At 42.0% G+C, this 27,327-nt stretch overlaps 1 protein-coding gene across 1 annotated transcript; it reads left to right on the top strand.

The window, feature by feature from the left end:
* Positions 1-1,892: 1,892 nt before the first annotated feature.
* Positions 1,893-4,230, top strand: LOC311105418 (mRNA decay activator protein ZFP36L1-like; the record flags this gene model as incomplete). The annotated part of the gene is made up of 2 exons (XM_084147567.1): positions 1,893-1,946; positions 3,109-4,230. The coding sequence occupies 2 exons, from the start codon at positions 1,893-1,895 to the stop codon at positions 4,207-4,209; spliced, it is 1,155 nt and encodes a 384-aa protein (XP_084003693.1). The 3' UTR covers positions 4,210-4,230.
* Between the last annotated feature and the right edge of the window lie 23,097 nt (positions 4,231-27,327).

Raw genomic sequence — 27,327 nt, 5'->3', positions numbered from 1 at the left:
CAAGTTGTCGTTACAATTGATACTGGGGGGATGGATAGAGGAGCCTGTTTGGAACTCTGCTAGAGTTTCCTCATCTCATATAGAGGACCTTTGATTAAAATGTGCTGCTGTTTCTAGAGGGGACAAACCATTGAGCTTTGGGCATAACCAAAACAAAGCTTTTCTTTTGGCATTGTCCTGAGCTCAAGTTATGTTACTGAAAGACCTTAAGTGCATGGACATAAGACCTAAGTCAGCTTGTTCACAAGTGCCCTTGTGTCTCAAAAAGCCCCTTTGGCCTAACTTAACCCTCTGTCTACCCCCATTCCTCCTTTTTGGCATTTTTCTCCTTTCCCTCAACAAGGGAGATAGCCTTGTTAGTGCAATGCTCAATATGGAAAAGGGGGACCATAATGGGAACCAAAAAGTCATTACTGACTACATACTAAGTGAGAAAGGGAGAATGGGATAAAACTGCAATTGATAGGATCCTGCAACAGTTTCTCTAAACGATGTTTGACTTACTGAGAACAGTGTTGAACATCCAGGATCACATACTATCTGTCTGCCAAACGTCCCCTGGACCATCTCCACTCACGCTACGTCTGGTAGGATTTAGTCTGCCGTCCCTGACCGTGCTATCTCTAAACGAAAGTCCCCAATGCTGGCTGCACCCAACGTGTGACCACGTCACCCCTGCCTTCCCTCCGTCACCTCCAGGCAGCATTGGCTTTAATGTCTGTATCTCTGGCCTGGGGGTGAAAACATTCAACACCTTCCACCTCTGAAATCAAAGGCCTTTCTCCAGGAGGTCTGTCGTCTCTGTATATTTGAGCTCCAGGGTTACTGTGAGTTGGGCCATAACCAAGTGGCTGATGCTGCTGGTGGGCTCTGCCTGGTCTAGCCAACACTAGATCCCCTGGCCCCTGGTCTCTTTTATCTGACCAGGACATAACTCCCCCGTGATCGTGACATCAGGGTACTTCAAGATCCTCCTCCATATGGACACAAACTCAGAACGAGTTTGATGTTTTCATTTGGTGAGCCTTGAGGATGAAACTATATCTTCATGTGTGTTATGAGATTTCCATAAGTTAATAATGTGGGCTACAGACGCCACAAGTGAGAAGGTTTGTGACCATAGCATTACCATGCTGGCCAATGTGGTCATGCATTGAATGAGCATGTTATGGACACAACTTGTTGTTGGATTCATTGCATGTGTGATTGGATGGTATGCAGAATGCTGCTATTTTACATGAGGTACTGTTGCTCATTGCAGTGCACTGACATTGGTTTGAATTGCTACATTGTTATTGCATCCTATCATCTGCTCATTAATATTTGTGTGAGGAGAAAATCCACTACCTTCATCATCTTGTACAATTTGACCGTGAATATGTGCTTGTGGCTTCTGTCTTCATCAAACTACAACATATATCAATCAATCAATCAATCAATCAATCAATCAATCAATCAATTTTATTTTATATAGCCCTTCTTACATCAGCTAATATCTCGAAGTGCTGTACAGAAACCCATATATTTGGAGTCTTTCTAAATTGTAATCACTCAAAATTAAAATGTATGAAAACACGTTGTGCTTTGGATTGTAAGAGAGAAATGTTATGTTGTCCAATATTGTCCATCAATTGATGTGCATCAAAATATTATTTGTTGTTGTGATGTGCTGTTTTGCATGACTGGCATGCATGCAACTACTAGGCTGCACCGTGGGCCATACACAGGGATGAGAGTTGGTGCGGGGGTGTGGCTATCGTATACAGTATAGCGTTAAAACCACACGTGCACCAACACACGGTTTGCAGTTCGTACAGAAAAGTTTGAAAAGTTTGTCAACTGGAGCTAACAGACTTTCCCGTTTGTGCAAGAGGGAACCCCATCTCAAGAAAATGCCATCATACGCGCTTAATACATTTCTTGATTTGGAAGAGGTTATGTGCAAGGTAATTTGATGATTTTTATAACATAAAAATAGCTAGTTAGTTAGCCAGCAAACGATGACTCGTGTCTGGCAGCAAGTCTATGTTGCTAGCGTTGCACAAATCAACGGATGCCTTATAAATTCGCGAAATCCAGCATGCTATATGCATACACTGCATAGTTTTGCTAGCTACCTAATTAGTTAAACTTGCCAACCACTCGATTTCGAATGAATACAGGCAGTGAGTGAAGTTGCAATGCTGCGCTATGCAGCCATTTGTTTTCGATTGCTTGCAAGTTCAGTCCCCAGCTAGTGGTGTGGTAACTTTTGGTGGTTCGTGCTATCATGTTTGTTAGTTAACTAACTAATAATAATAATAAGCGAATAATATTTATTAGAAAATATGGCAGAGAATTTGCGTCTGACTAACTTACAAATCAATGCATATAGTCGTGCAACTGCTTGTGAGCAAAAGCATCTTGTCATTAATTGACGTACATTTAACCCTTTTCACTGGAAATTACTCACAATTTGTAGTTAACGTGTTAGATCGATTGCTCTTTCTAACTAAACATTCATTTCCAAAATACGATTGAAGCTTTCAATGCAAAAGCCAACTGTGGAGATAAACCAACGTGCATTTCAATTAGTTTTAGTGCGCGCTTCAAAAGTCAACGAAGGGTATTAGCTAGCTATAGTAACGTTGTTCTGTTAGCTTACTAAAGTAACGTTAACTGAATCCAAGCAACTAGCTAGAGGTAATACCTCTAAATTACATTGGCTAAAGTCACCCACAGCAAATCAGAACTTTTTGGACAGTCCAGCCTTTCTTGCACATTAACGATTGGCCATTTGCAAAATAAATCTTATAGCACCTAACTAGATGGTCGACTGAGTTGAACTATGCTGTTACTTTGGTCGTTTAAAAGCATTTGAAAATATAATTCTTACAAAGTTTAGCCTACTCATGTTAGGCCTTTGAACGTGGGCCTAGCTAAAGAATAGAACAGATGTTTCCCTTGGTTTTGCTATTTCCTGTCTTTGTTTTTATATAGAAGTGGGTCCTCGAGATGAAGTAAACATAAGATACTGTTAATGGCTTGACTGTAGTTTTCTTTAGACAACAGAAAATGGAGATGTATGTATAACATTGTTTTTTTCCTTTTCTTACTGTCTCTATCCAGCAGCTTCTGAGCCTGGACCTCCGGGACGCATCCAAGCAGTCAACATTCCCAGTGAGACCTGTTGGTTACAATAAGCCCTGTTCCCCCTCTGCATCTAGCTCTGCCCTCTCTACAGACTCCACAGACAGTGCATCCATGACCTCCAGCCACTGGGGGCAGAACACAGAGGCCTCACTCCCATCAAGATTGAACAAGATGTCATTTTGGGCTGAGCGCTCGGTCAGCATGGTGGAGCCCAGCACGTGCACCCTGGGCTGGGCCTCTACAGAGCCTAAACAGCCCCCAGCCTCCCCTACTGGTGGCCCTGTCTCCGGGTCTCCCACCTCCTCACGCTATAAGACTGAACTCTGCCGCACCTTTGCTGAGAGTGGCATCTGTAAGTACGGGGGGAAGTGCCAGTTTGCCCACGGCTTTGATGAGATACGTGACCTCAACAGACACCCCAAGTACAAGACGGAGCCTTGTCGCACCTTCCACACCATCGGCTTCTGTCCTTACGGCATCCGCTGCCACTTTGTTCATAACAACGAGGACGACCTGGGCCCCTGCCCCGCCAGGCCTGGTCCTGGTCCCCAAGCCCCCCGCACCAGACGACCCCCTCTACTTAGGCAGAGCTTCAGCTTCGCAGGCTTCCCCTCTGCCCCTCCACAGCCCCTGGAGCCCTCCCTCCCCCACCCCTACCTCCTAGTGCCTTCAGGCTCCCCTCCCACCTCAGCTGACATCACCGACCTGCTCTCCCACGCCTTCTCCGAGGTGGACTGTGTCTTTGAGCCGGCCCGTGATCTCCAGTCTCAGTTTCTCCCCTCTCCTGACTCAGGCTGTTCCCTCTGTGGACTGTCCCCCGTGCCTTCCCCCTCCGTCTGCGGCCTGCAGCAGAGCCAGAGTCCCCCCCGTGGGCCTGCTCTTGGGGCCAGGAGCCTCTCCTACACCTCCCTGTCTGACCACGAGGGCGGGTGTGGCAGCTCAGCCAGCAGCCTCAGTGGGTCTGACTCCTCTGGTCCAGATGGGTCTGGTCGGCGGCTGCCCATCTTCAGCCAGCTCTCAGTGCCTGACGAGGGCTTCAGCAGCGAGTGCTGCAGCGGCACTAGCTTCTTCCTCTAGGTAGGATGGTCTACTCAAACCTTCCCGAACCACTCCGTGACTCTTGTCTTGTCCATTGAAAGACTTGCGCATTTTTTTAAAGAACCTTGACTGTATGCTATTGTGTACCTACTGTATTGTACAGGCAGATCCTTGACACATAAATGTGCTTCAGTTAAGCTCAAGCGAAATTAAGCTGTACAATTTGAGGTCCAAGTCAACAGTAAGGCAAGGTGCCAAAGTTGCGTTGCACTGACTATTTTGAAGAAGAAAAAAATGTGATCACAGTGTGATTGGTGCTGGAAGTCCTCCATTCCTGCCACCTGGAGTTGTAAGAAGTGTACTAGTCATTGAAACAACAGTTTGAGAAGCAATTAATGAATCTTAGAATGTTTAAAAAAGCCAAAGACAAGGACACAATGCATCTCTGCCAAGTTAGATTTCCCCCTATGAATGTTGGTTGACTAATGTGGTGATATTTTGTATACTGGCTCATTCTTTTCTTTATTGTACACTGTGTTCTTCAGACTGGGCGTAAGAAATGTACCCTTTCCAAAAAAACACTTTTACTGTTTTATTTTTTGGTTGGAAACTGCAATTTTCATTGTTAGTTGCAGGGGGACCTTGTTTTTTTTCTATTTTAGATCAAAGCTTAAATCGGTTTCCTAACTTAGCGAGGTGGCTTGTGAGAATTAATCATTGTTTTCTCACTTGTTTCTGTGATTTCTGCAAATGTGTTTTGAAGTTGTATGTAGACGTTCTGAAGACTCCAAGGGTACAGTGTGTATCCCTTGTGTGGTAGACTCTGCATGTAATCCCTGATTAGCAGAAAAATACATGTAAATGGAAAAGTGCTATGATTAAACTGGGTTGTTATTGAAATCTGATTCTATTGAGTTGGACCTAAACTGCACCTGGTTCAGTAGATTGAATTGTGTCTTTCTAGAAGTCCTTTGGGAGATCAAATGGTAGATGTTTGTTTCTGAGATGTTTTGGTAGTTGGTTCTGAGAGTGGATGCTCTTTTTGCATTCCATTGTATTTAAATGCCTTTTTGACCAACATGTTTCAAGCTTGTTTAGTGTTAATGGAGAATCTTTAGTAAATTAAGTTTAATTTATTTTAATGTATTTATAGATAACTTTTTGAGTTGTTTGTATTAAGTTTAATATATTGTTTTTTGTACTGGAAATAAACTTTTTTTTTAAACAATGTTTGTTTAGTCTCTTACAATGAATGTATTTCTGCTGTCTTCAAGGTGTTTGAGGGAATCTGCCCACAATGGTTGCATCCATGAAATGCAGCACTACATTTACAAAGACTGAATTTGTCATGGAGCCATCAGTGTTTTTGCATAATATCGACTATATTCTCAAATGAACATGCCTCTTCAAATTGTGGTGAGTCATTCCAAATAACTTGTGTATAGCTTGTTCAGTGGCACATTGGATTGTTTGCCTATAGCGTCCTGTTGCGCCAACCTAGTTATAGCACAGTTACTCGTGACTTTGGAACGTTTGTTTCAATGTAAAGCAGCTCAACAAAATGCTACCCACAGATTAATCTGTAGGCTACTGTAACAGGGGACTACTCTCTTCTATAGTTAGTCCTTTGTTATTCACAGTGTGTGGGGAGTTCAGTGTGTGCATAGGGTGGGGGTAGTCAAGCGGATCAGATTTCATATGGAGATAAGAGGGTTTTTGTTTCATCCCTAATCTTTACACCCCACTGCTCACTCCCTGCATAGCAATAAAGCTGAATGCCTTCAGATGACAGCTGAAGCCTGGCCAAAACAACTGCTGTGTCATTTGCGTGGCTGCTATTTTAAAGATGACAAAAAGCTAAAAGTAGCTCAAGATGTGAAAGGCAGTGACACCAAATCTCAATACTTGAGTTGCTGTAGGAACAGTTAGGCTTCTGCTTCCATCTCCCTTTTCGCAATGACTAGACAATTAGTTTAAATTGTCGAATGATATCCAATAAAAGTTCTCCCCCTTTTAATATGTTGATCAGTTGCCCTCCATCTCCAGTAAGATTCATGGGTCATCGCAACGACAAAAATAATTGGAGCACAATAAAAGGAAAACTGAACCCATGGCACGGGTTAGCAGTTCAGTAATGAGAAACTGATAGTTCATCATTCCCTTGTCAGCGCCACAATGGGATGGGATGGCTGCCATTGAGGAAGGTGTGGCCGGGAATGGGTTAAAAATGTCTGACTGTTCTCCATTGTGGGGCTGGGGGGATTCTCCCACATCGCGCCCAGTGAGTTTGTACAAAGGCAGGCGCATTCTCACGCAGCCGCGGATCATCTGGAGGACGGAGCAGATGGCTGCATTCACGGGGACCACGGGTCAAACATATGGTCCTGGATAGAAAGGAATATATTTTAGAGGAGCGATGGAGGGAGGGGAGGTTAATGTGTCCATGTGAGGGGAAGAGGTCTAAACACATGAATGAATACAGAAAGTTTCCCAGTGGCTCACCCCGAAAGGCCTGGTGTAACATGAACACCTTGTGGATGCTGCTGTTTTTATGTTGCGGGGAAAAGTTACATGGAAAAGTTATTTTCTGTTTACGCCTACTTTGTACTTGTGGTGTTTCATTTAAAAAAAAATGTCCTTGTCACATTGACATGCTCAGAAAGTGCGCTGAAACGTCTGCATATTTACAAGCCATGGAAGCGCTTCAAACAAACATTCCTGTTATATTTTTACTCAGACTATAAACCACATTCCTCAGCATGTCTGTGTTTATGTATGTTTGATCAGAACAACGATTTCCACAAAACATTTATCCAAGGCTGTTCACCCAGTTGTAACCCAACTCGTGTATTTCTTTTTTTACCGTATGTTATTTTTAGTGCTACATTGATATTGATAACTGCAATGTTGGGTTCGGAGCTTGCAAGAAAGGCATTTCACTGTACTTGTGCAAGTGACATTAATTCTTTGCACATAAAATAGCAGTAATGATGTTCGCCACCAGAGGTCAGTAAAGGCTTGTTTAATCTGATCTGCACTGCTTCCAATTCTGCTGTGCCTTAGGCCTACAGGACAAAATCAACTGCATCTAGGGGTCAGCATTTACCTGTTCACCAATGCAAAGCATACACTTACTGTTGTGTATATAATTGATATATGATCATTTGCATACTGCCGGTCATGGTTCAGTGAACTTTGCATGTCCACAAGTGTATTTTCTGATTTATGGGAATAGTTTGCATATGGATAGTATTCCTGTTTACTCTTGATCTGTTTATGGCACATTCTGACATTATTTAAATATCTAAAAGGGAACTATTTTAGTAAAGCATGTTGAAAGAATATATAATGTTGAAATTACTCACAAGTCACAACCCAACAAACTTTTTTAGAACACTTTTGTAGGTGCTCTCTAGAGTCGCACACTTCCCCTTTATAACAGTACATACACTCCACCAGTGGATTTCACGAAAGGATAAAGCAGCGTTGTCATGACTGGTACTAAAGCAACATCTGGCCTCTGACTTTTAGCCATATCTGTCTTTTTGCTACTTCCTGTCCTGTCACTTCCCATCACATGATTGGTCAGTATGGCGGCGGTTGACGGTCCTCTGAGCCCTGTCCAGTTGGTGCCAGCCTGGCGCTCACAGACCCTATCGCCTTAGTTTCACTTCCTCTTCCTGCTCTGCTCACATTCCCCTCACGGACACGCACCACAGGCTCACAAAAGAGGAAGTGGCCTAGGTCATTGCCATAGCTCTGCCAAAGATGGTGGATAAATTAAGATAGTTCACTCAGGCCGTTTACCATTGCAAAAAAATGTCAGTTCCTGTCTACTTAAGGGGTGGCTCTCCCATAGACACAAATGCCATAGCAGAGGCAGGTTAATTTGTGTGCTGGATGTCAATAAGTGTAGCCTTTTTCTGCACCTTCAAAATAATGTAACAGGGTAGGAACCAAAGTTTGGTCACTGTTTCCCCTGGGACCCTAATCAGTGGTAAACACATAAATATATCATGCCTTAGACCACTTCAGGTGAGAGCTTTCACCTGTGAATAGGGACACAATGCTAACACTTTCATAGATAACGACTTCATCACCCAATAGATTCCCTTCTCTCCTTTTCTTTAGACAACAATGGATGGATTATCAGCGCGCCTGGTGATGTCACCAGGCAGGCCAAAACTCCATCCCATCAAAACAGGCAGACATTTCCGGCATCCTTTTCAAACAGCTTTTATACTAAACAGCATTATCGTTATCTTTCACAATTTCACAGTATTATTCCAACCTCATAGTGTGGAAATATATATAAAAAACAGGAAAATCACATTTTTGACTGCACTGGGCCTTTTTTCCTTAGTCCACTCTTGATACAGTCCTAAAATGTTTTGCTGTCAGGTTTTCACGATATTGGACTTTCAAGAAGCAAAGTGTCAACGGCCACATCATCATGGTGTGTATTTATATTGCTATTACTATATTATTTACTGTTTATGTTTAAAATGGAGTGGCTAACTGGGTTCTCTCTTCTTTCAGGACAGTGGCCTGTCATGGAAAAACATCCCCAAAAAGTCAAAATATCGGCAACAGAGGCGCTTTCTCGTGAAAGCCTTCTGTTCCATTTAAGAACGAAGAGGATTAAGTAAGTATGCTTTTGGTCAGTTGTTTGAAACTCGTTCATCAACCATTTCTAGTCGTGTGAAATAACTGTACCACTTTAGGTGTCAGTTCTATGCAGTGAAAGTACAAAAATGTGAATCTTTCCTCAATGAAGTATAGGTGTGCAGCAAAGTTTGGGTAGCCATAAAGACAATCAACTTTGTAATGTCCAGAGGCCTGAATTTTTTAAAATGTTGAATCTATTATAGCAAATCCATACAGCTGAATGATTCCCAAGACTAAGATAGTTAAAATGAGTGTCTTCACTTTAACCAAGTAAACACAAATACCATTCTGAGAATTTCATGGGAAGAAGGGGGGTTACACATTGTTGTAAACAATTGCCACTGGGGATAAATTAAGTAATAGTGAATTGAGATGAACCAAATAATGTATTTTTGATCCATGTCGTGTTAGTCACACTCATGCCACTCTCTAATTATTTTATACAGCCACTTTAGCCGGTGCGTGCAAGCGCACGGCAGAAAATGGCAGCAAACTCACAGCGAGTGAATAAATTGACTTATGTTGCAACCCAACTGAAGTTCATTCACACGTTCATAGTACAGTGTACCTACTTTATACTTTGAAAACCACAAATATTTAGCTTTTCAGAGTTTCCTCACGTCAGGTGTACACATACAGTAGCCTACATACAGTATATACACTGAGTGTACAAAACATTAAGAACACCTTCCTAATATTGAGTTGCACCCCCTTTTGCCCTTAGAACAGCCTCAATTTGTTGGGGCATGGACTCTACAAGGTGTCAAGTGCTCCACAGGGATACTGGCCCGTGTTGACTCCAATGCTTCCCACAGTTGTGTCAAGTTGGCTGGATGTCCTTTGGGTGGTGGACCATTCTTGATGCACACGGGAAACTGTTAAGTGTGAAAAGCACAGCAGCGTTGCAGTTCTTGACACAAACCGGTGCGCCTGGCACCTCCTCATACCCCGTTCAAAGGCACTTAAATCTTTAGTCTTGCGCATTCACACTCTGAATGGCACACATACACAATCCATGTCTCAATTGTGTCAAGGCTTAAAAATCCTTCTTTAACTGGTCTCCTCCCCTTCATCTACACTGATTGAAGTGGATTTAACAAGTGACATCAATAAGGGATTATAGCTTTCACCTGGATTCACCTGGTCAGTCAATGTCAAGGAAAGAGCAGGTGTTCCTAATGTTTTGTACACTCAGTGTAGCGTTCTATTATTGAATTATGTGTATAGCCAAAGGGGGTAGATGGGATTCAGTGGATAACCTCTGCTTCAGAGGAGGGTATTTACTGTAAGATGCAGATTAGGGGAATCAGAACTCTCAGATCCATCCAACAGGGCTGGGAATTATGTGTGAACCATAAATCGTGGGTAACAAATATCCTCATATTATGGGCAACTTTCAGTCCATGACCTGTACTGTACTTGAAAATATTTCCTGAATTTACAGGAGTTGACTATGACCTTGCCCACATAGTTTGCACTAAGAGATGCAGCTAGGGCTAGGCTAAGGTGTGTGTGTGTGCGTGTGTATTCTTGCGTGTGTGTGTGAGGAGATTACGAGAGCGAGGGCTCACAGGGCAGCTCTGTTCTGAATGGCCACCTTTGTGGTTCTCTAATGCCAGCTCCATTTCCCACAGGCCTCTTAGAGTTTACATCTCTCTGGTGACAGTGGGGTTGGAGCGGGAGCAGTAGGTAAAGCTCAGCTTTTCTTTCTGTTTTTGTGGCTCTGACTCCTCTTACTGCATGTGTGGATTTGTCCCATTGCTGCAGGCACTCTGACAAGAGAAACAATTGCTCAATTTTGTTCCCTAAATGCTTAGAAAAACATGTGTGGGTTTTGCAACGCACGTTGTTGTCAGTTAGATTTATCCCTGAGTCAGTTTGTATCCCACACTGCTGTTTCCCAGTTGTGTAAGATATGTCTGTACACAGTAACCTGGGTGTATGTGAGGATTTTGTCAACATGCCCTTCTTTAAAGGGGTGAATTTCAGATTTGGGAGGATGGTACATTTTGTGCCACACTGTTTATATATGAACAGAGGATAAACAGTTTTGTGAACCTTACCCTCTAGTGTAATTTGTTTACTATAGAGGTGGCCAATGTATTTTGTAAAGCAAATGGCTGATAGCACAAACTCTTGAAGATTCCCACTGGGCACAGACGTCAGTTTAACATCTAGTTTTGATTTGCATTTGGTTGAGTTGTCAGCTAATGTGAATTCAAGGTGAAATCAACCAAACATTTCACCCTGTCATTGGATTTAGGTTAAATGTTATATGAAAAAATAATATGAAATTCTCTTACGTTGATGACTTTTTGCAAATCCAATCAGTTTTCCACGTTGATTCAGCGTCATCACAATGATTTTTTTGGTTTAAATGATGTGGAAACAACATTGATTCAACCAGGCTTTGCCCAGTGGGTTGTTTGGTTAGAATGTGGGTTTAAAAAAAATAAAACAAGGCCCACTCGATTGATAACAAAAATTAGCCTGAGAACGTTTGTGAAACTTTGAAGACATAGCCCAGCTATTAGACTTAAGTGCTTAAACTCTTTTCGTATGTTTCAGGCTAGTTTACGCACCGCAGCAAATATTTTTATGAATCGACCGAACTCCTTTATGGGATAATGTTTGTTACCTTGGATAAATAAAATTCCAGGGGTTGGATATGTGGAATGGTGAATGTGAGTGTGTTTTCAGATGTGTCTGTGTGTTTGTGTGTGTGTGTGTGTGTATTGACAAATGCACTAAAAGACCCAACGTGGCTTTAATATTTCATAATGAAGCCCTTATTTAGTGATGGCAGACTCCCACAGACCTTTAACTTTGGCTCCGGACTTACAGTCCTTACATGGCAATCTGAATGACTTGGACGACCATACATTTATGAACTAATAGATACCAAATGTATCTCCGTTTGGCAGCAACTCTTCATACTCATGACAGTATGTGATGATGTATTGTGTCAAAACAATTGTATCTTAGAGACTTCTCCAGCACAGGGAAACCATCTAGTTCATTGTGAAGCTGGCCTGGGTTGTGTAAGCCAGTGATGTAAGTCTAACACTGCCTAGCAATGGCAATAATGCTCGGCTGGGCAGACATGTTGTTTGGACAGGAGTGTGTCACTGTATAAACTGCAACATGTCAAAGAGTAATTTAGCACTGAGCGCTACTGCTGATCCGACTCCTTAGGAGCGAACTAGGTCATGATGTTTAGTGGGAAAACAATGATTTTCGAAACAGGAGGGGCAATATGAGTCAAGCTCAGTGTCTACTGCTGCCAAGGCATGACAGCAAGTCATGATTTTAGCTGTCCCTCCTGTAAAATAACAGACCTATATCACAGGTTGTGACAGCACTTGTGCGTGCGCAACTGGTCGTGTATTTGCTTTGCAATGTGTTGTAATCCTAAAATGCAATTTCTGTATATTCAATGGTTGTACGCAATGCTGGGTATCCAGGCAACTGTTCAAAATATTGAGCGTGATCATGGATATTGATATACTATCATGTTGGTTGACATCTTTCTCTTTTTTTTCTTTCGAAATAGGATTTATTTTCTTTGTCTCGAGCCCCTTACTAAGTATTGCCATTCACCATGTATTCTCATGTATTATTGAACCAGAATGGAAAATTACAATGGAAAATCTACGTAGAGAAAACAGCCTTCAGACATGTAATCATTGGCTCCCCATATCTAATATAGGAATGTCTGCCACATGGGACAAACATCTTAACAAGATCTTTAGTGACTCTTGAGAAAGGGAGCCATTAACTAATTCAATTAGTACTGAGTGATGTCTTCGTGTTATGGCAAATTTGCAGTGTGATATAAAGGATTGCAAGGTTACCTGGAGCTAACCTTGCAGATAGCATTACTGGGTGATCTGAAAAGTCATAGTCAATCGATCAATAACATAATAATACTTTTAGCAAAAATGTCTATTTTTTTTAATTCACAGTCTGTAGAAACAATGAGAATAGAAAGGTTCAGAACTTTTGTAAGACATCACAGTACAGTTGAAATATATATGGCAAATAGAAATCCTATATGGATGGTGTTAAAAGATAGATGGGAGGTGTTGAATGGAATTGAAAGATGGGACTAATAACAACTAACAACAAATAATAACAAGATAACTAATAATGTAAGCATACTGTGTCCATAATAAGTATATGGGTTATAGGTTGGGAGCTTTTGTGAAAGAGCACAGTTAGAAAGATATGGCATATAGAAGCAAACCGGATGGACATCATGAAAATGATCGGAGAGGTTGAGAGTAGAGGAAGTTCAGGAGAAAAAACAAACAAAATATAATTATTGTAAAATTGACTGTGTCCATAAAATGTAGATAGTAGGTATAAGCTGGAAGTAGAGGCCTAAGCATTGTTGTTCACTAGTTTACTCCAAGTAGGGAAAGGGTGGTGGGGTTGGAAAGTAATAAAGGGGAATATATATATATTTTTAAAGGACATGTATGCGAATGTGTGTATGTGTGTATGTGTGTGTCACGATCGTTCATGAACGAGAAGGACCAAGGCGCAGCGTGATATGCATTCATATTTATTTACGTACTGAACACACGACAAAACAACAAACGAAACATGAAGTCCAAGGTAGACAAATAACATACCTCACACGGAACAAGATCCCACAACTGACTGGTGCCAAAAGGCTGCCTAAGTATGGTCCCCAATCAGAGACAACGAGCTACAGCTGCCTCTGATTTGGAACCACCCTGGCCAACATAGATCTAAACAATCTAGAAACTAACATAGACAAACCCAACACAGAAAATACACACCCTGACTCAACAAATACAAGTCCCTAGAGTCAGGGCGTGACAGTGTGTATATATATATGTGTATATTTATATATATATATATATATATATATATATATATATATATATATATATATATATATATATATATATATAGAAAAACATGGGGGATTGGAAGTGATGCAGACAATTACATTGATGGAAGTTACAATCTATCTGCAATATTAAGCTGATCTACCCCCCCCCCCCAAAAAAAAAAAAGTGTGACACGCAAGTAGGCCAAGACTTAACAGTGAGTAATTATGTGTTCACTAAAGATAGACGTTTGATAAATATCACATAATCACAGTGAAAGTGGTACAAAACAGGAGGATTGAATAACAAACTGGAAGCTTAACTTGACTGTCCCACATTTTGAACGATATCCTGCATTACACAAAACAGCCAGTGATTGTCTTTAATAGTTTACGATGTGTACGGTCTACACTAACAATGGTATTGTCCTGGTGTCGGTATTGAGAACCGAGATACCCAATTCTATTAATTCCAGGTAAATCCCCCTGACACTCCAACCCCTGTGTGTGTGTGTGTGTGTGTGTGTGTGTCAGGAACATTATGTGTTTGGGTTACACTGTTTCCTGTAATCACTTCCTTCAAACGGTTCCCCTCTCACTGCCAGCTAACAGTTATCTGGCCTCTACAGTAGCCTTGTGCCCATCGGAACAACGCTCTATCAGATGAATATCTGAATCAGAGATTGATTGTCACATTGACAGTTGGTGGGATTGAGGGGTTTTGAGCAATATCTTGTCCTCAGGCTTGAGATCATGTTACTGTAAGCAGTTTAGTAAGGAATATATTCTCGCTTACCATTTGTATGATCACCTGAGAGGTTTGCTTAAAATAGAAATTTGTCAGAATAAGGAAGTTGCTACAAGAACACTTTGCAACATTACATTGTATAGAGGTGACTCATTTGTGAAAAGTGCGTGGCACAGATTCTTCTTAAATTTTTACAGAATTACAAACCATATTACGAAATAGGTAAACCATCCATTGAGGCAAGCCCATCCTCCACCCTCTCTTTCACTCCTTCCTCTGATTCTTTTCCTTATCCCTGCTGGTTCACAGGAGGAGCTTGTCTCCCTAGCAGACCAAAGCATGTCTGTTCCACTGCTGCACCGTACAGCTCACCCTCTGTCACCCCCGGACTGAGGAATGCGTCATTCAGCTTCACACCCAACAAAACTCCCATCCTGTCCCGCTGCCAGCTCTACTAGACTGCACTTGATTCCCAGAATGGGTCTGAGAATGAGAAAAAAACATGAGAATGCATGTATTGCGGTGTAAAAGTGTTATACACTGAGTGTACAAAACATTAGGAACACCTGCTCTTTCCATGACAGACTGACCAGGTGAATCCCGGTGAAAGCTATGATCCCTTATTGATGTCACTTGTTTAATCCACTTCAATCAGTGTAGATGAAGGGGAGGAGACAGGTTAAAGAAGGGTTTTTAAGCCTTGAGAGAATTGAGACATGGATTGTGTATGTGTGCCGTTCAGAGGGTGAATGGGCAAGACAAAAGATTGAAGTGCCTTTGAACGGGGTATGGTAGTAGATGCCAGGTGCACCGGTTTGTGTCAAGAACTGCAACCCTGCTGTTTTTTTCACGCTCAACAATTTCCTGTGTGTATCAAGAATGGTCCACCACCCAAAGGACATCCAGCCAACTTAACACAACTGTGGGAAGCATTGGAGTCAACATTGGCCATCATCCCCGTGGAACTCATTCGACACCTTGTAGAGTCCATGCCCCAATGAATTGAGGCTGTTCTGAGGGCAAAAGCTGGTGCAACTCAATATTAGGAAGGTTTTCCTAATGTGTTGTACACTCGGTATAAGTAGTTTGTCCCCTTTTCTTAAGGTCCTAGGCAAAAAATATTTTAATCAACTCTCTTCATAAACTAGCATTATTGGCCATGTCAGTCTTCTCCCAGGCAATAATATATGTTTCTAATATCTATTGCCTTATGTGTTGCCCTGTCATGTCCTCCACTATTACCATAGAAAATGAAACTATTTCACAAAAATAGTTCAATCGTTTTCTCCTGTGCTCAGTTTGGTTCTAGCGAGAACAGTTTGGCCTACATCAGCAGAGGAACCGAATGCCTAAATAAAGAAATTAGTAAAGGAGTAGAGCATTACCGTGGAGCACACAACGGGTAGTGACATTTCAACTCGTAATGTCTGGGAGAGGTTGGCTTACTGCCAGAACCAATGTTGACCCTAAAAGTGTATCTTGAATGTATCAACATTTGGCAACCCTCAATGTCTCCATTTAAACTTGTTTCACTTTCCTAAGGCTAATGTGGAAGATTTTATCTGTCTGCCTGAATGGCTGCTGGGCAATGAGCATTCCAAAATGTGTTACGGTTGTCTTTCTGTTATTTTTATGCAACAGGTTGAAACATTGAAACTGTTTCTTTGCACACACAGCTTTTGTCTGTATGACAGGCAAAACATATGTTTTTGCCTGAAACTATTTCCCAAGATTGAATGCCTTGAACCGAGAAGGTCAGGGCCAAAAAGCGCTTACTCTAAAAAAATTGTATAATAACATCATAAAAACAACTATTCTCTAGAACATATCATAACTATCATATGCAGACATATAAAGCTTTATGGCATAGCTGAACCAATTATATTACAAGTTAAAAAGACACTTCAGATCCTGTTGTTGGCTTCATGTAAAGTATTTGGTAGTTAAAATTTTTCTCCCTACACTGCCCTTGAATAAAACTAATATCATCCAAAACATAATCAATATCAGGCACCAATAATCTGAGTCTCTCTTCCAAAAAATGTTTTCAAATCAATGTTCAAGTAACTTCTTATGATACATAAGGATTAGCCATCTTTGCTCAAAGGCCAGCACCACTTGTACAGTGGGGGAAAAAAGTATTTAGTCAGCCACCAATTGTGCAAGTTCTCCCACTTAAAAAGATGAGAGAGGCCTGTAATTTTCATCATAGGCACACGTCAACTATGACAGACAAAATGAGGAAAAAAATCCAGAAAATCACATTGTAGAATTTTTAATGAATTTATTTGCAAATTATGGTGGAAAATAAGTATTTGGTCAATAACAAAAGTTTCTCAATACTTTGTTATATACCCTTTGTTGGCAATGACACAGGTCAAACATTTTCTGTAAGTCTTCACAAGGTTTTCACACACTGTTGCTGGTATTTTGGCCCATTCCTCCATGCAGATCTCCTCTAGAGCAGTGATGTTTTGGGGCTGTCGCTGGGCAACACAGACTTTCAACACCCTCCAAAGATTTTCTATGGGGTTGAGATCTGGAGACTGGCTAGGCCACTCCAGGACCTTGAAATGCTTCTTACGAAGCCACTCCTTCGTTGCCCGGGCGGTGTGTTTGGGATCATTGTCATGCTGAAAGACCCAGCCACGTTTCATCTTCAATGCCCTTGCTGATGGAAGGAGGTTTTCACTCAAAATCTCACGATACATGGCCCCATTCATTCTTTCCTTTACACGGATCAGTCGTCCTGGTCCCTTTGCAGAAAAACAGCCCCAAAGCATGATGTTTCCACCCCCATGCTTCACAGTAGGTATGGTGTTCTTTGGATGCAACTAAGCATTCTTTGTCCTCCAAAAGTTTTTACCAAAAAGTTCTATTTTGGTTTCATCTGACCATATGACATTCTCCCAATCCTCTTCTGGATCATCCAAATGCACTCTAGCAAACTTCAGACGGGCCTGGACATGTACTGGCTAAAGCAGGGGGACACGTCTGGCACTGCAGGAATTGAGTCCCTGGCGGCGTAGTGTGTTACTGATGGTAGGCTTTGTTACTTTGGTCCCAGCTCTCTGCAGGTCATTCACTAGGTCCCCCCGTGTGGTTCTGGGATTTTTACTCACCGTTCTTGTGATCATTTTGACCCCACGGGGTGAGATCTTGCGTGAAGCCCCAGAACGAGGGAGATTATCAGTGGTCTTGTATGTCTTCCATTTCCTAATAATTGCTCCCACAGTTGATTTCTTCAACCCAAGCTGCTTACCTATTGCAGATTCAGTCTTCCCAGCCTGGTGCAGGTCTACAATTTTGTTTCTGGTGTCCTTTGACAGCTCTTTGGTCTTGGCCATAGTGGAGTTTGGAGTGTGACTGTTTGAGGTTGTGGACAGGTGTCTTTTATACTGATAACAAGTTCAAACAGGTGCCATTAATACAGGTAACGAGTGGAGGACAGAGGAGCCTCTTAAATAAGAAGTTACAGGTCTGTGAGAGCCAGAAATACTTATTTTTCACCATAATTTGCAAATAAATTCATTAAAAATGCTACAATGTGATTGTCTGGATTTTTTTCCCTCAATTTCTCTGTCATAGTTGACGTGTACCTATGATGAAAATTACAGGCCTCTCATCTTTTTAAGTGGGAGAACTTGCACAATCGGTGGCTGACTAAATACTTTTTTCCCCACTGTATGTGGTAAGTAAAAAGTCCATACCTGATTACTACATTATGATGTGAATAAGATATACCACCACAGATATCCTAGTTCAACATTTACGACAAAAACCACTGCTTATTGAGCAATTCATAAACAGCACGTCAGCATGAATGTCAGTTCTCCTTTTATGGTATTCACTAACTCCCAGCCGTCTGCCTCTGCTGTCATCAATGTTTGTTGTTAATTCACCTGGGTAGGTTAATGAAGTCTGAGGTTGTCAACAAACACTCACTAAACTCTGAGTGCTGCATTTTTTGGACCCTAGTCCAGTCTGACCGGCAGCTCTACCAATGAGGTAATCGGTAGACCTTTAGAGTGGAAAGTATTTCAGAGACTATGAATGGTCCTAATGGGCCTTTCAGTAGACTATCATAAAGCCCAATTGAGGCAGAAAAGTGGGGGGTTACATTGTGAGTGCACAGGTGTCCCATTCCCCAGAAGGATAAGAGTTGCTGGGAGTTTGGGCTCACCTTTTGAAGTGGCCACTGCTATTCTGAGACTAGGCTAGGCAAATAATGAGCCTTGAAGATGGCAATTTAGTCTCAGCCACTTTCAAAACACACAAGGGCACGGAACAGTAATAATGTTTCACTGGGTCCTTGACAAGCTGTTTAATCAACCGGAGAAATGTAATTTGATACATTCTTCAAGTCCAGAGAGATGTTAAGAAATGGTGGATGGTGTGAGAGTGTGATTTGAAGGAGTCAGGCGCAGGAGGGTAAATCACAGAATACAGAGTTTTTTCCATAGTACACAGTTACGCTGGATAGCGTCAACAGCACAGGGCGTAATACAGGCGCACTGGAACACAATACAGGCACACGGGGAGAAATAACCCTGGCAATACAAAGTACGGATAGCTCAACCGAGCTACACTCATCTTCACATAAAACAATCACTCACAAGGACAAGGGGGCAGAGGGAACACTTATACAGTGAGGGAAAAAAGTATTTGATCCCCCTGCTGATTTTGCCCACTGACAAAGACATGATCAGTCTATAATTTTAATGGTAAGTTTATTTGAACAGTGAGAGACAGAATAACAACAAAAAAATCCAGAAATAAACGCATGTCAAAAATGTAATAAATGTATTTGCATTTTAATGAGGGAAATAAGTATTTGACCCCTCTGCAAAACATGACTTAGTACTTGGTGGCAAAACCCTTGTTGGCAATCACAGAGGTCAGACGTTTCTTGTAGTTGGCCACCAGGTTTGCACACATCTCAGGAGGGATTTTGTCCCACTCCTCTTTGCATATCTTCTCCAAGTCATTAAGATTTCGAGGCTGACGTTTGGCAACTCAAACCTTCAGCTCCCTCCACAGATTTGCTATGGGATTAAGGTCTGGAGACTGGCTAGGCCACTCCAGAACCTTAATGTGCTTCTTCTTGAGCCACTCCTTTGTTGCCTTGGCCGTGTGTTTTGGGTCATTGTCATGCTGGAATACCCATCCACGACCCATTTTCAATGCCCTGGCTGAGGGAAGGAGGTTCTCACCCAAGATTTGACGGTACATGGCCCCGTCCATCGTCCCTTTGATGCGGTGAAGTTGTCCTGTCCCCTTAGCAGAAAAACACCCCCAAAGCATAATGTTTCCACCTCCATGTTTGACGGTGGGGATGGTGTTCTTGGGGTCATAGGCAGCATCCTCCAAACACGGCGAGTTGAGTTGATGCCAAAGAGCTCGATTTTGGTCTCATCTGACCAGAACACTTTCACCCAGTTCTCCTCTGAATCATTCAGATGTTCATTGGCAAACTTCAGACGGCCCTGGATATGTGCTTTCTTAAGCAGGGGGACCTTGCGGGCGCTGCAGGATTTCATTCCTTCACGGCGTAATGTGTTACCAATTGTTTTCTTGTTGACTATTGTCCCAGCTGCCTTGAGATCATTGACAAGATCCTCCTGGGCTGATTCCTCACCGTTCTCATGATCATTGCAACTCCACGAGGTGAGATCTTGCATGGAGCCCCAGGCCGAGGGAGATTGACAGTTATTTTGTGTTTCTTCCATTTGTGAATAATCCCACCAACTGTTGTCACCTTCTCACCAAGCTGCTTGGTGATGGTCTTGTAGCCCATTCCAGCCTTGTGTAGGTCTACAATCTTGTCCCTGAAATCCTTGGAGAGCTCTTTGGTCTTGGCCATGGTGGAGAGTTTGGAATCTGATTGATTGATTGCTTCTGTGGACAGGTGTCTTTTATACAGGTAACAAACTGAGATTAGGAGCACTCCCTTTAAGAGTGTGCTCCTAATCTCAGCTCGTTACCTGTATAAAAGACACCTGGGAGCCAGAAATCTTTCTGATTGAGAGGGGGTCAAATACTTATTTCCCTCATTAAAATGCAAATCAATTTATAACATTTTTGACATGCGTTTTTCTGGATTCTTGTTGTTGTTATTCTGTCTCTCACTGTTCAAATAAACCTACCATTAAAATTATAGACTGATCATTTCTTTGTCAGTGGGCAAACATACAAAATCAGCAGGGGATCAAATACTTTTTTCCCTCACTGTACATGGACTAATGAGGGGATATGAACCAGGTGTGTGTAATTGACAAGACAAGACAAATGGAAGATGATATATGGAGCGGCAGTGGCTGGTAAGCCGGTGACGACGAACGCCGAAACCTGCCTGAACAAGGAGGGGAGGCAGCCTCGGCGGAAGTCGTGACAGATGGAGAGAATGTTTACTGGAAAAAGATGTCTTACGTTGAGTTTTGAATCGTTGTGGCGTTCCCGAGTTTGTTTCCGTTGTTCTTCCACCATTTTTTCTAGCTTCATTTTTCTATTATGGATTATTTTCACTGAGAGAGGGAATCATTTTGCTGTCCTCAGCAGTCGAGTTACCACAGTATGCCTGGGGAGGTCTGTCAGTAATATACCATTCAACCCACACTATACATACCTCCTTAACAGAATTCACACACCTGTTCAAATACCCAGCGTGGACAGCCTGTATTTGCAATGTCATGTGCTGTATTTCCAAACACTCGCCAGTGCTTATTTTAGACCTAACAAAAACACAGAATTGTAATTACCTATTTGAAGTATGACCATCTGTGCTGTGCTATGCTAAGACAGTTTCCCTCTTGTGTGCAAAATTACTGCATTTTCAGCTAGACTCCTAAAGGAAATGCATGACTGTCACTGCTGCTTTGGGATCTCAATGTAATGCAATTTATTTTTTTGGGGGGTGGGTTTATGTATTTTTGGGCAGAATCGCCATGAACAAGAAGGAATGGTTGCCAGTTTCGTTAAATTAACATGACAATAGCAACTTCATAAAGCTGTAATGAAAGCTTCAGAAGCACATGACTAATGAGTCTATCCCATCTGATTGTCATGCTTCATCAGAGGTCCATTCCCACCCACAGGATTCCCATACTCTGTTATAGGGTAAACCTATTTGCTGATGTTACACATGACTATCATTGTGCAACCAACACCTGCATGGCTTTGTCCAGGCATTTCTCAACTGTATGGAATCAAATTCCCTCAGGACACCATTGTGTACGTGTTATTTCAGTGGTTGCTTATTGTATGAGTGGACAGAACTCTGGGACAATACTTGAAGAGGTCAAGTTGAAAATGGAGCCAGAAATGTGATTTTATATAAATGCACCTCGTAATGACCACCCAGGACTAGGGTTTCACAAAGAAACATGAAACGGGAACTTTGGTCTGAACTTCTGCAGGTTTTAAACACATGGTTTGTGAAATATGTATTTTTTATATAACAAGGAGATGTGAAACAAGCTGACAGAAGAGAGTGACAAAGTGTGCCGTGTACAGATCATCAGCCAATGGCAGGGTTCAAAAGGAGATGTCCCCACTATGTGAGAGTATTGCATTGAAGTTAATGTCTGTTTCCCTTTTTTGTGTCCATTTACACCCTTTCTTCCACTTCATTTTACATGCTCAATAGTAAAAGCATAAGACGAGGAAAAATAGATTGAGAGATGGTACAGTTGAAGTCGGAAGTTTACATACACTTTAGGTTGGAGTTAAAACTTTTTTTTCAACCACTCCACAAATTTATTGTTAACAAACTACAGTTTTGGCAAGTCGGTTGGGACATCTACTTTGTGCATGACACAAGTAATTTTTCCAACAATTGTTTTCAGACAGATTATTTCACTTATAATTCACTGATATGTCAATAGGCTAATTGACATCATTTGAGTCAATTGGAGGTGTCCCTGTGGATGTATTTCAAGGCCTACCTTCAAACTCAGTGCCTCTTTACTTGACATCATGGGAAAATCAAAAGAAATCAGCCAAGACCTCAGAACAAAATTTGTAGACATCCACAAGTCTGGTTCATCCTTGGGAGCAATTTCCAAATACCTGAAGGTACCACGTTCATCTGTACAAACAATAGTATGCAAGTATAAACACCATGGGACCACGCAGCCGTCATACCGCTCAGGAAGGAGACGCGTTCTGTCTCCTAGAGATGAACATACTTTGGTGCGAAAAGTGCAAATCAATCCCAGAACAACAGCAAAGTACCTTGTGAAGATGCCGGAGGAAACAGGTACAAAAGTATCTATATCCACAGTAAAACATGTCCTATATCGACATAACCTGAATGGCCGCTCAGCAAGGAAGAAGCCACTGCTCCAAAACCTCCATAAAAAAGCCAGACTACGGTTTGCAACTGCACATGGGAACAAAGATCATACTTTTTGGAGAAATGTCCTCTGGTCTGATGAAACAAAAATAGAACTGTTTGGCCATAATGACCATCGTTATGTTTGGAGAAAAAAGTGGGAGGCTTGCAAGCCGAAGAACACCATCCCAACCGTGAAGCATGGGGGTGGCAGCATCATGCTGTGTGGGTGCTTTGCTGCAGGAGGGACTGGTGTACTTCACAAAATAGATGGCATCATGAGGAAGGAAAATTATGTGGATATATTGAAGCAAGACATCAGTAGTTAAAGCTTGGTCGCAAATGGGTCTTCCAAATGGACAATGACCCCAAGCATACTGCCAAAGTTGTGGCAAAATGGCTTAAGGATAACAAAGTCAAGGTATTGGAGTGACCTCAATCCTATAGAACAATTGTGGGCAGAACTGAAAAAGCGTGTGCGAGCAAGGAGGGCTACAAACCTGACTCAGTTACACCAGCTCTGTCAGGAGGAATGGGCAAAAATTCACCCAACTTATTGTGGGAAGCTTCTGGAAGGCTACCCGAAACGTTTTACCCAAGTTAAACAATTTAAAGGCAATGCTACCAAATACTAATTGAGTGTATGTAAACTTCTGACCCACTGGGAATGTGAGAAAGGAAATAAAAGCTGAAATAAATCATTCTCTATACTATTATTCTGACATTTCACATTCTTAAACTAAAGTGTTGATCCGAACTGACCTAAGACAGGGAATTTTTACTAGGATTAAATGTCAGGAATTGTGAAAAACTGGTGTATGTAAACTTCCGACTTCAACTGTATGTCACAGTGGTGAATTATTAAAATATATTTTTACTCCCGTAAGGTATATATTTACATTTACAAGATGCTCAGAGGGTTGACCACCACTTGATTTCAGGTGACCAAGGGCATCCTCCAAAGAGCACTATTTATTCCCACCCTAGAAAGCTAAAGTGTTTTTTATTGAAAATGGCAAACTTCTACACGGGTTTCGAGTCATCGTATTGAATGCAGCTGCGAGGCAGAGAATGAGCTGCTTTATTTTTGCTTGTACTGAAGTGAGTAGAGTAGAGGGAAATAGCTGTCCACTGACGTCAACGCCCATGAGTGGAAGTGCTCTCCTTTTATAGCCACGTTTTCTCTCTCTGGTGCATTCCTTACAAGAGCACTGAGTCCCAGCGGCCTGGAGAGGGCCGTGACGCACACATAGGGAGAAAGATAGAAGTTGGCACATGAAAGAAAATTGCCCCTCCCAAAGCTTGTACTTTCCCTCGACAGGCTCAGTCAACTCAAAGCTCCTTATCTTTGAGGAAATGCAAGAATATTTTTACTTTAGAATGGACTGAGGTCACACTAAGACTTGGCAGTGAAGTTTGAGGTGCAGAAATGTGCCTTAAAAAACACCTTCGGACTACTACTGAATCTGCTCAGCATTGTCAAAACATGACATATTGCAGTTACACTGTGAAGAAGATTGTTCTTATTTAATAGAAAGCACAGAATGTTAAATACATATACTTTTACTTCTAAACAGAATGGGGACAAATCACATGCCCCAGCATTATATTGTTAGGGACATATTGAAATTTACTGAAGGGGTAGGTTGGTCCAAAATAGGGGAGGGTTGTCAAAGTAATTTTTTTGCTTTGGGGAGGGTAGTGTGTTTTTATTGGGCACTGGGGAGGGTAGTGTGTTTTTATTGGGCACTGGGGAGGGTAGTGTGTTTTTATTGGGCACTGGGGAGGGTAGTGTGTTTTTTCCCTGGTTTACATTCGCTCTTTTGCTCGTATTTTCCCTATAAACAATGGCTTGACTTACTTTTGATATTACCCTAATACATTTAGAAAAGATTGTGAAGGTTTGGTATGGTGTGGCTATTATTGAGAATTAGCTACTGCAGGCCTATGATATGAAGACAATGCTCCAACGTACTTTGATTTTGAGGTGAGGAGGACTGTTTCAGGCCTTCCAGAGTTACTCCTATAATCTAACAATATAATGCTTGTCTTTTATAAAAAAATATTCTGGTCATCTATATCTGTATAGCAGACGCTGTAGCCATCTGACATAAATAAATGCATGTCGGTGTCGTAGCATGCCACCGACATATCTCTAGCTCTCTCGATCTCTCTGGGGTTAGGCCTAAGCTTCTCTTCCTTCTATGTAGGCTATATATTTATTAAAATATTAATATCATACAGTGGACACCTAAGCCTATAAGCCTATGCATGCAATGCCTTGATACATTTTGTGCTCAAATCTCTGACAGCTGAACCGTGAGGTGGACAATTATTGTTTTAGGAAAGTTGCCTAAAAAGCAATACAAAAAAATAGGCTATAAAGTTTTGCATATGCTACCCATCGAAACACAAGGAATAGTGTTCTTGAGTTTATTTATTCTTGCTCACAGATAAAACTGAAGAAATGCAGAATTGACATTCATTTGAAATACACAACACATAATACGTGACATACAGTGCATTCGGAAAGTATTCAGACATCTTCCCTTTTTCCACATTTTGTTACGTTACAGCCTTATTCTAAAGTTGATTAAAAAATTGTTTTACCTCATCAGTCTACAGTCTACAGTCTACTTATTTACATAAGTCCTCAGACCCTTTGCTATGAGACTCTAAATTAAGCTGGGGTGCATCCTGTTTTCATTGATCATTCTTGAGATGTTTATACAACCTATGGTAAATACAATTGATTGGACACGATTTGGAAAGGCACACACCTGTCTATATAAGGTCCCACAGTTGACAATGCATGTCAGAGAAGAAACCAAGCCATGAGGTCGAAGGAATTGTCCGTAGAGCTCCGAGACAGGATTGTGTCGAGGCACAGACCTGGGGAAGGGTACGAAAAAATGTCTGCAGCATTGAAGGTCCCCAAGAACAAAGTGGCTTCAATCATTCTTAAATGGAAGAAGTTTGGAACCACCAAGACCCTTCCTAGAGCTGGCCGCCCAGGCCAAACGGAGCAATCGGGGGAGAAGGGCCTTGGTCAGGGAGTTGACCAAGAATCTGATGGTCACTCTGACAGTGCTCCAGAGTTCCTCTGTGGAGATGGAAGAACCTTCCAGAAGGACAACCATTTCTGCAGCACTCTACCAATCAGGCCTTTATGGTAGAGTGGTCAGATGGATGCCACTCCTCAGTGAAAGACTCCTGAGTGGCGCAGTGGTCTAAGGCACTGCATCGCAGTGCTAACTGTGCCACTAGAGATCCTGGTTCGAATCCAGGCTCTGTCGCAGCCGACCTTGACCGGGAGACTAATGGGCGGCGCACAATTGGTCCAGGGTAGGGGAGGGAATGGCCGGCAGGGATGTAGCTCAGTTGATAGAGCATGGCGTTTGCAACGCCAGGGTTGTGGGTTCGATTCCCACGGGGGGCCAGTATAAAAAATATATATATATATGTATTCACTAACTGTAAGTCGCTCTGGATAAGAGCGTCTGCTAAATGACTAAAATGTAAATGTAAAGACAATTCACAGCCCACTTGGAGTTTACCTAAAGGCACCTAAAGGACTCTCAGACCATGAGAAACAAGATTCTCTGGTCTGATGAAACGAAGATTGAACTCTCTGGCCTGAATGACAAGCATCACGTCTGGAGGAAACCTGCCACCAACCCTACGGTGAAGCATGGTGGTGGCAGCATCATGCTGTGGGGATGTTTTTCAGTGGTAGGGACTGGGAGACTAGTCAGGATCGAGGGAAAGATGAACAGAGCAAAGTACAGAGAGATCCTTGATGAAACCCTGCTCCAGAGTGCTCAGGACCTCAGACTGAGGAGAAGGTTCACCTTCCAACAGGACAATGACCCTAAGCACACAGCCAATACAATGCAGGAGTGGCTTCGGGACAAGTCTCTGAATGTCCTTGAGTGGCCCAGCCAGAGCCTGGACTTGAACCCGATCGAACATCTCTGGAGAGACCTGAAAATGGCTCTACAGCGACGCTCCCCATCCAACCTGACAGAGATTGAGAGGATCTGCAGAGAAGAATGGGAGAAACTGCCCAAATACAGGTGTGCCAAGCTTGTAGCATCATACCCAAGAAGAATCGAAGCTGTAATCAAATCAAAACAAATTGTATTTGTCACATGTGCCGAATGCAACAGGTGTAGACCTTACCGTGAAATGCTTACTTACAAGCCCTTAACCTCTACGGGATCGGTGTCCCATATATGGGACGGTTGAGCTAGCATGCGCTAATGTGATTAGCATGACTGTTAGCAAACTTTCCAAGACATAGACATGTCTTATGTGGGCATAAAGCTTAAAATATTGTTAATCTAACTGCGCTGTCCAATTTACAGTAGCTATTACAGTGAAAAAATACCATGCAACTGGTTTGATACATTCACCTCTGAAGTTAAATAATGTACTTACATTCAGTAATCTTGCTCTGATTTGTCATCCTAAGGGTCCCAGAGATAAAATGTAGCATAGTTTTGTTGGATAAAATCTATTTTCATATTCAAATGTAGGAACTGAGTT

The sequence above is a fragment of the Coregonus lavaretus genome (genome assembly GCF_964263955.1).
Source record: "Coregonus lavaretus genome assembly, chromosome: 30".
Classification (NCBI taxonomy): Eukaryota; Metazoa; Chordata; class Actinopteri; order Salmoniformes; family Salmonidae; genus Coregonus; species Coregonus lavaretus.
Note: the sequence above shows the minus strand (reverse complement) of the source record. Positions and strands in the feature narration are given on the sequence as shown.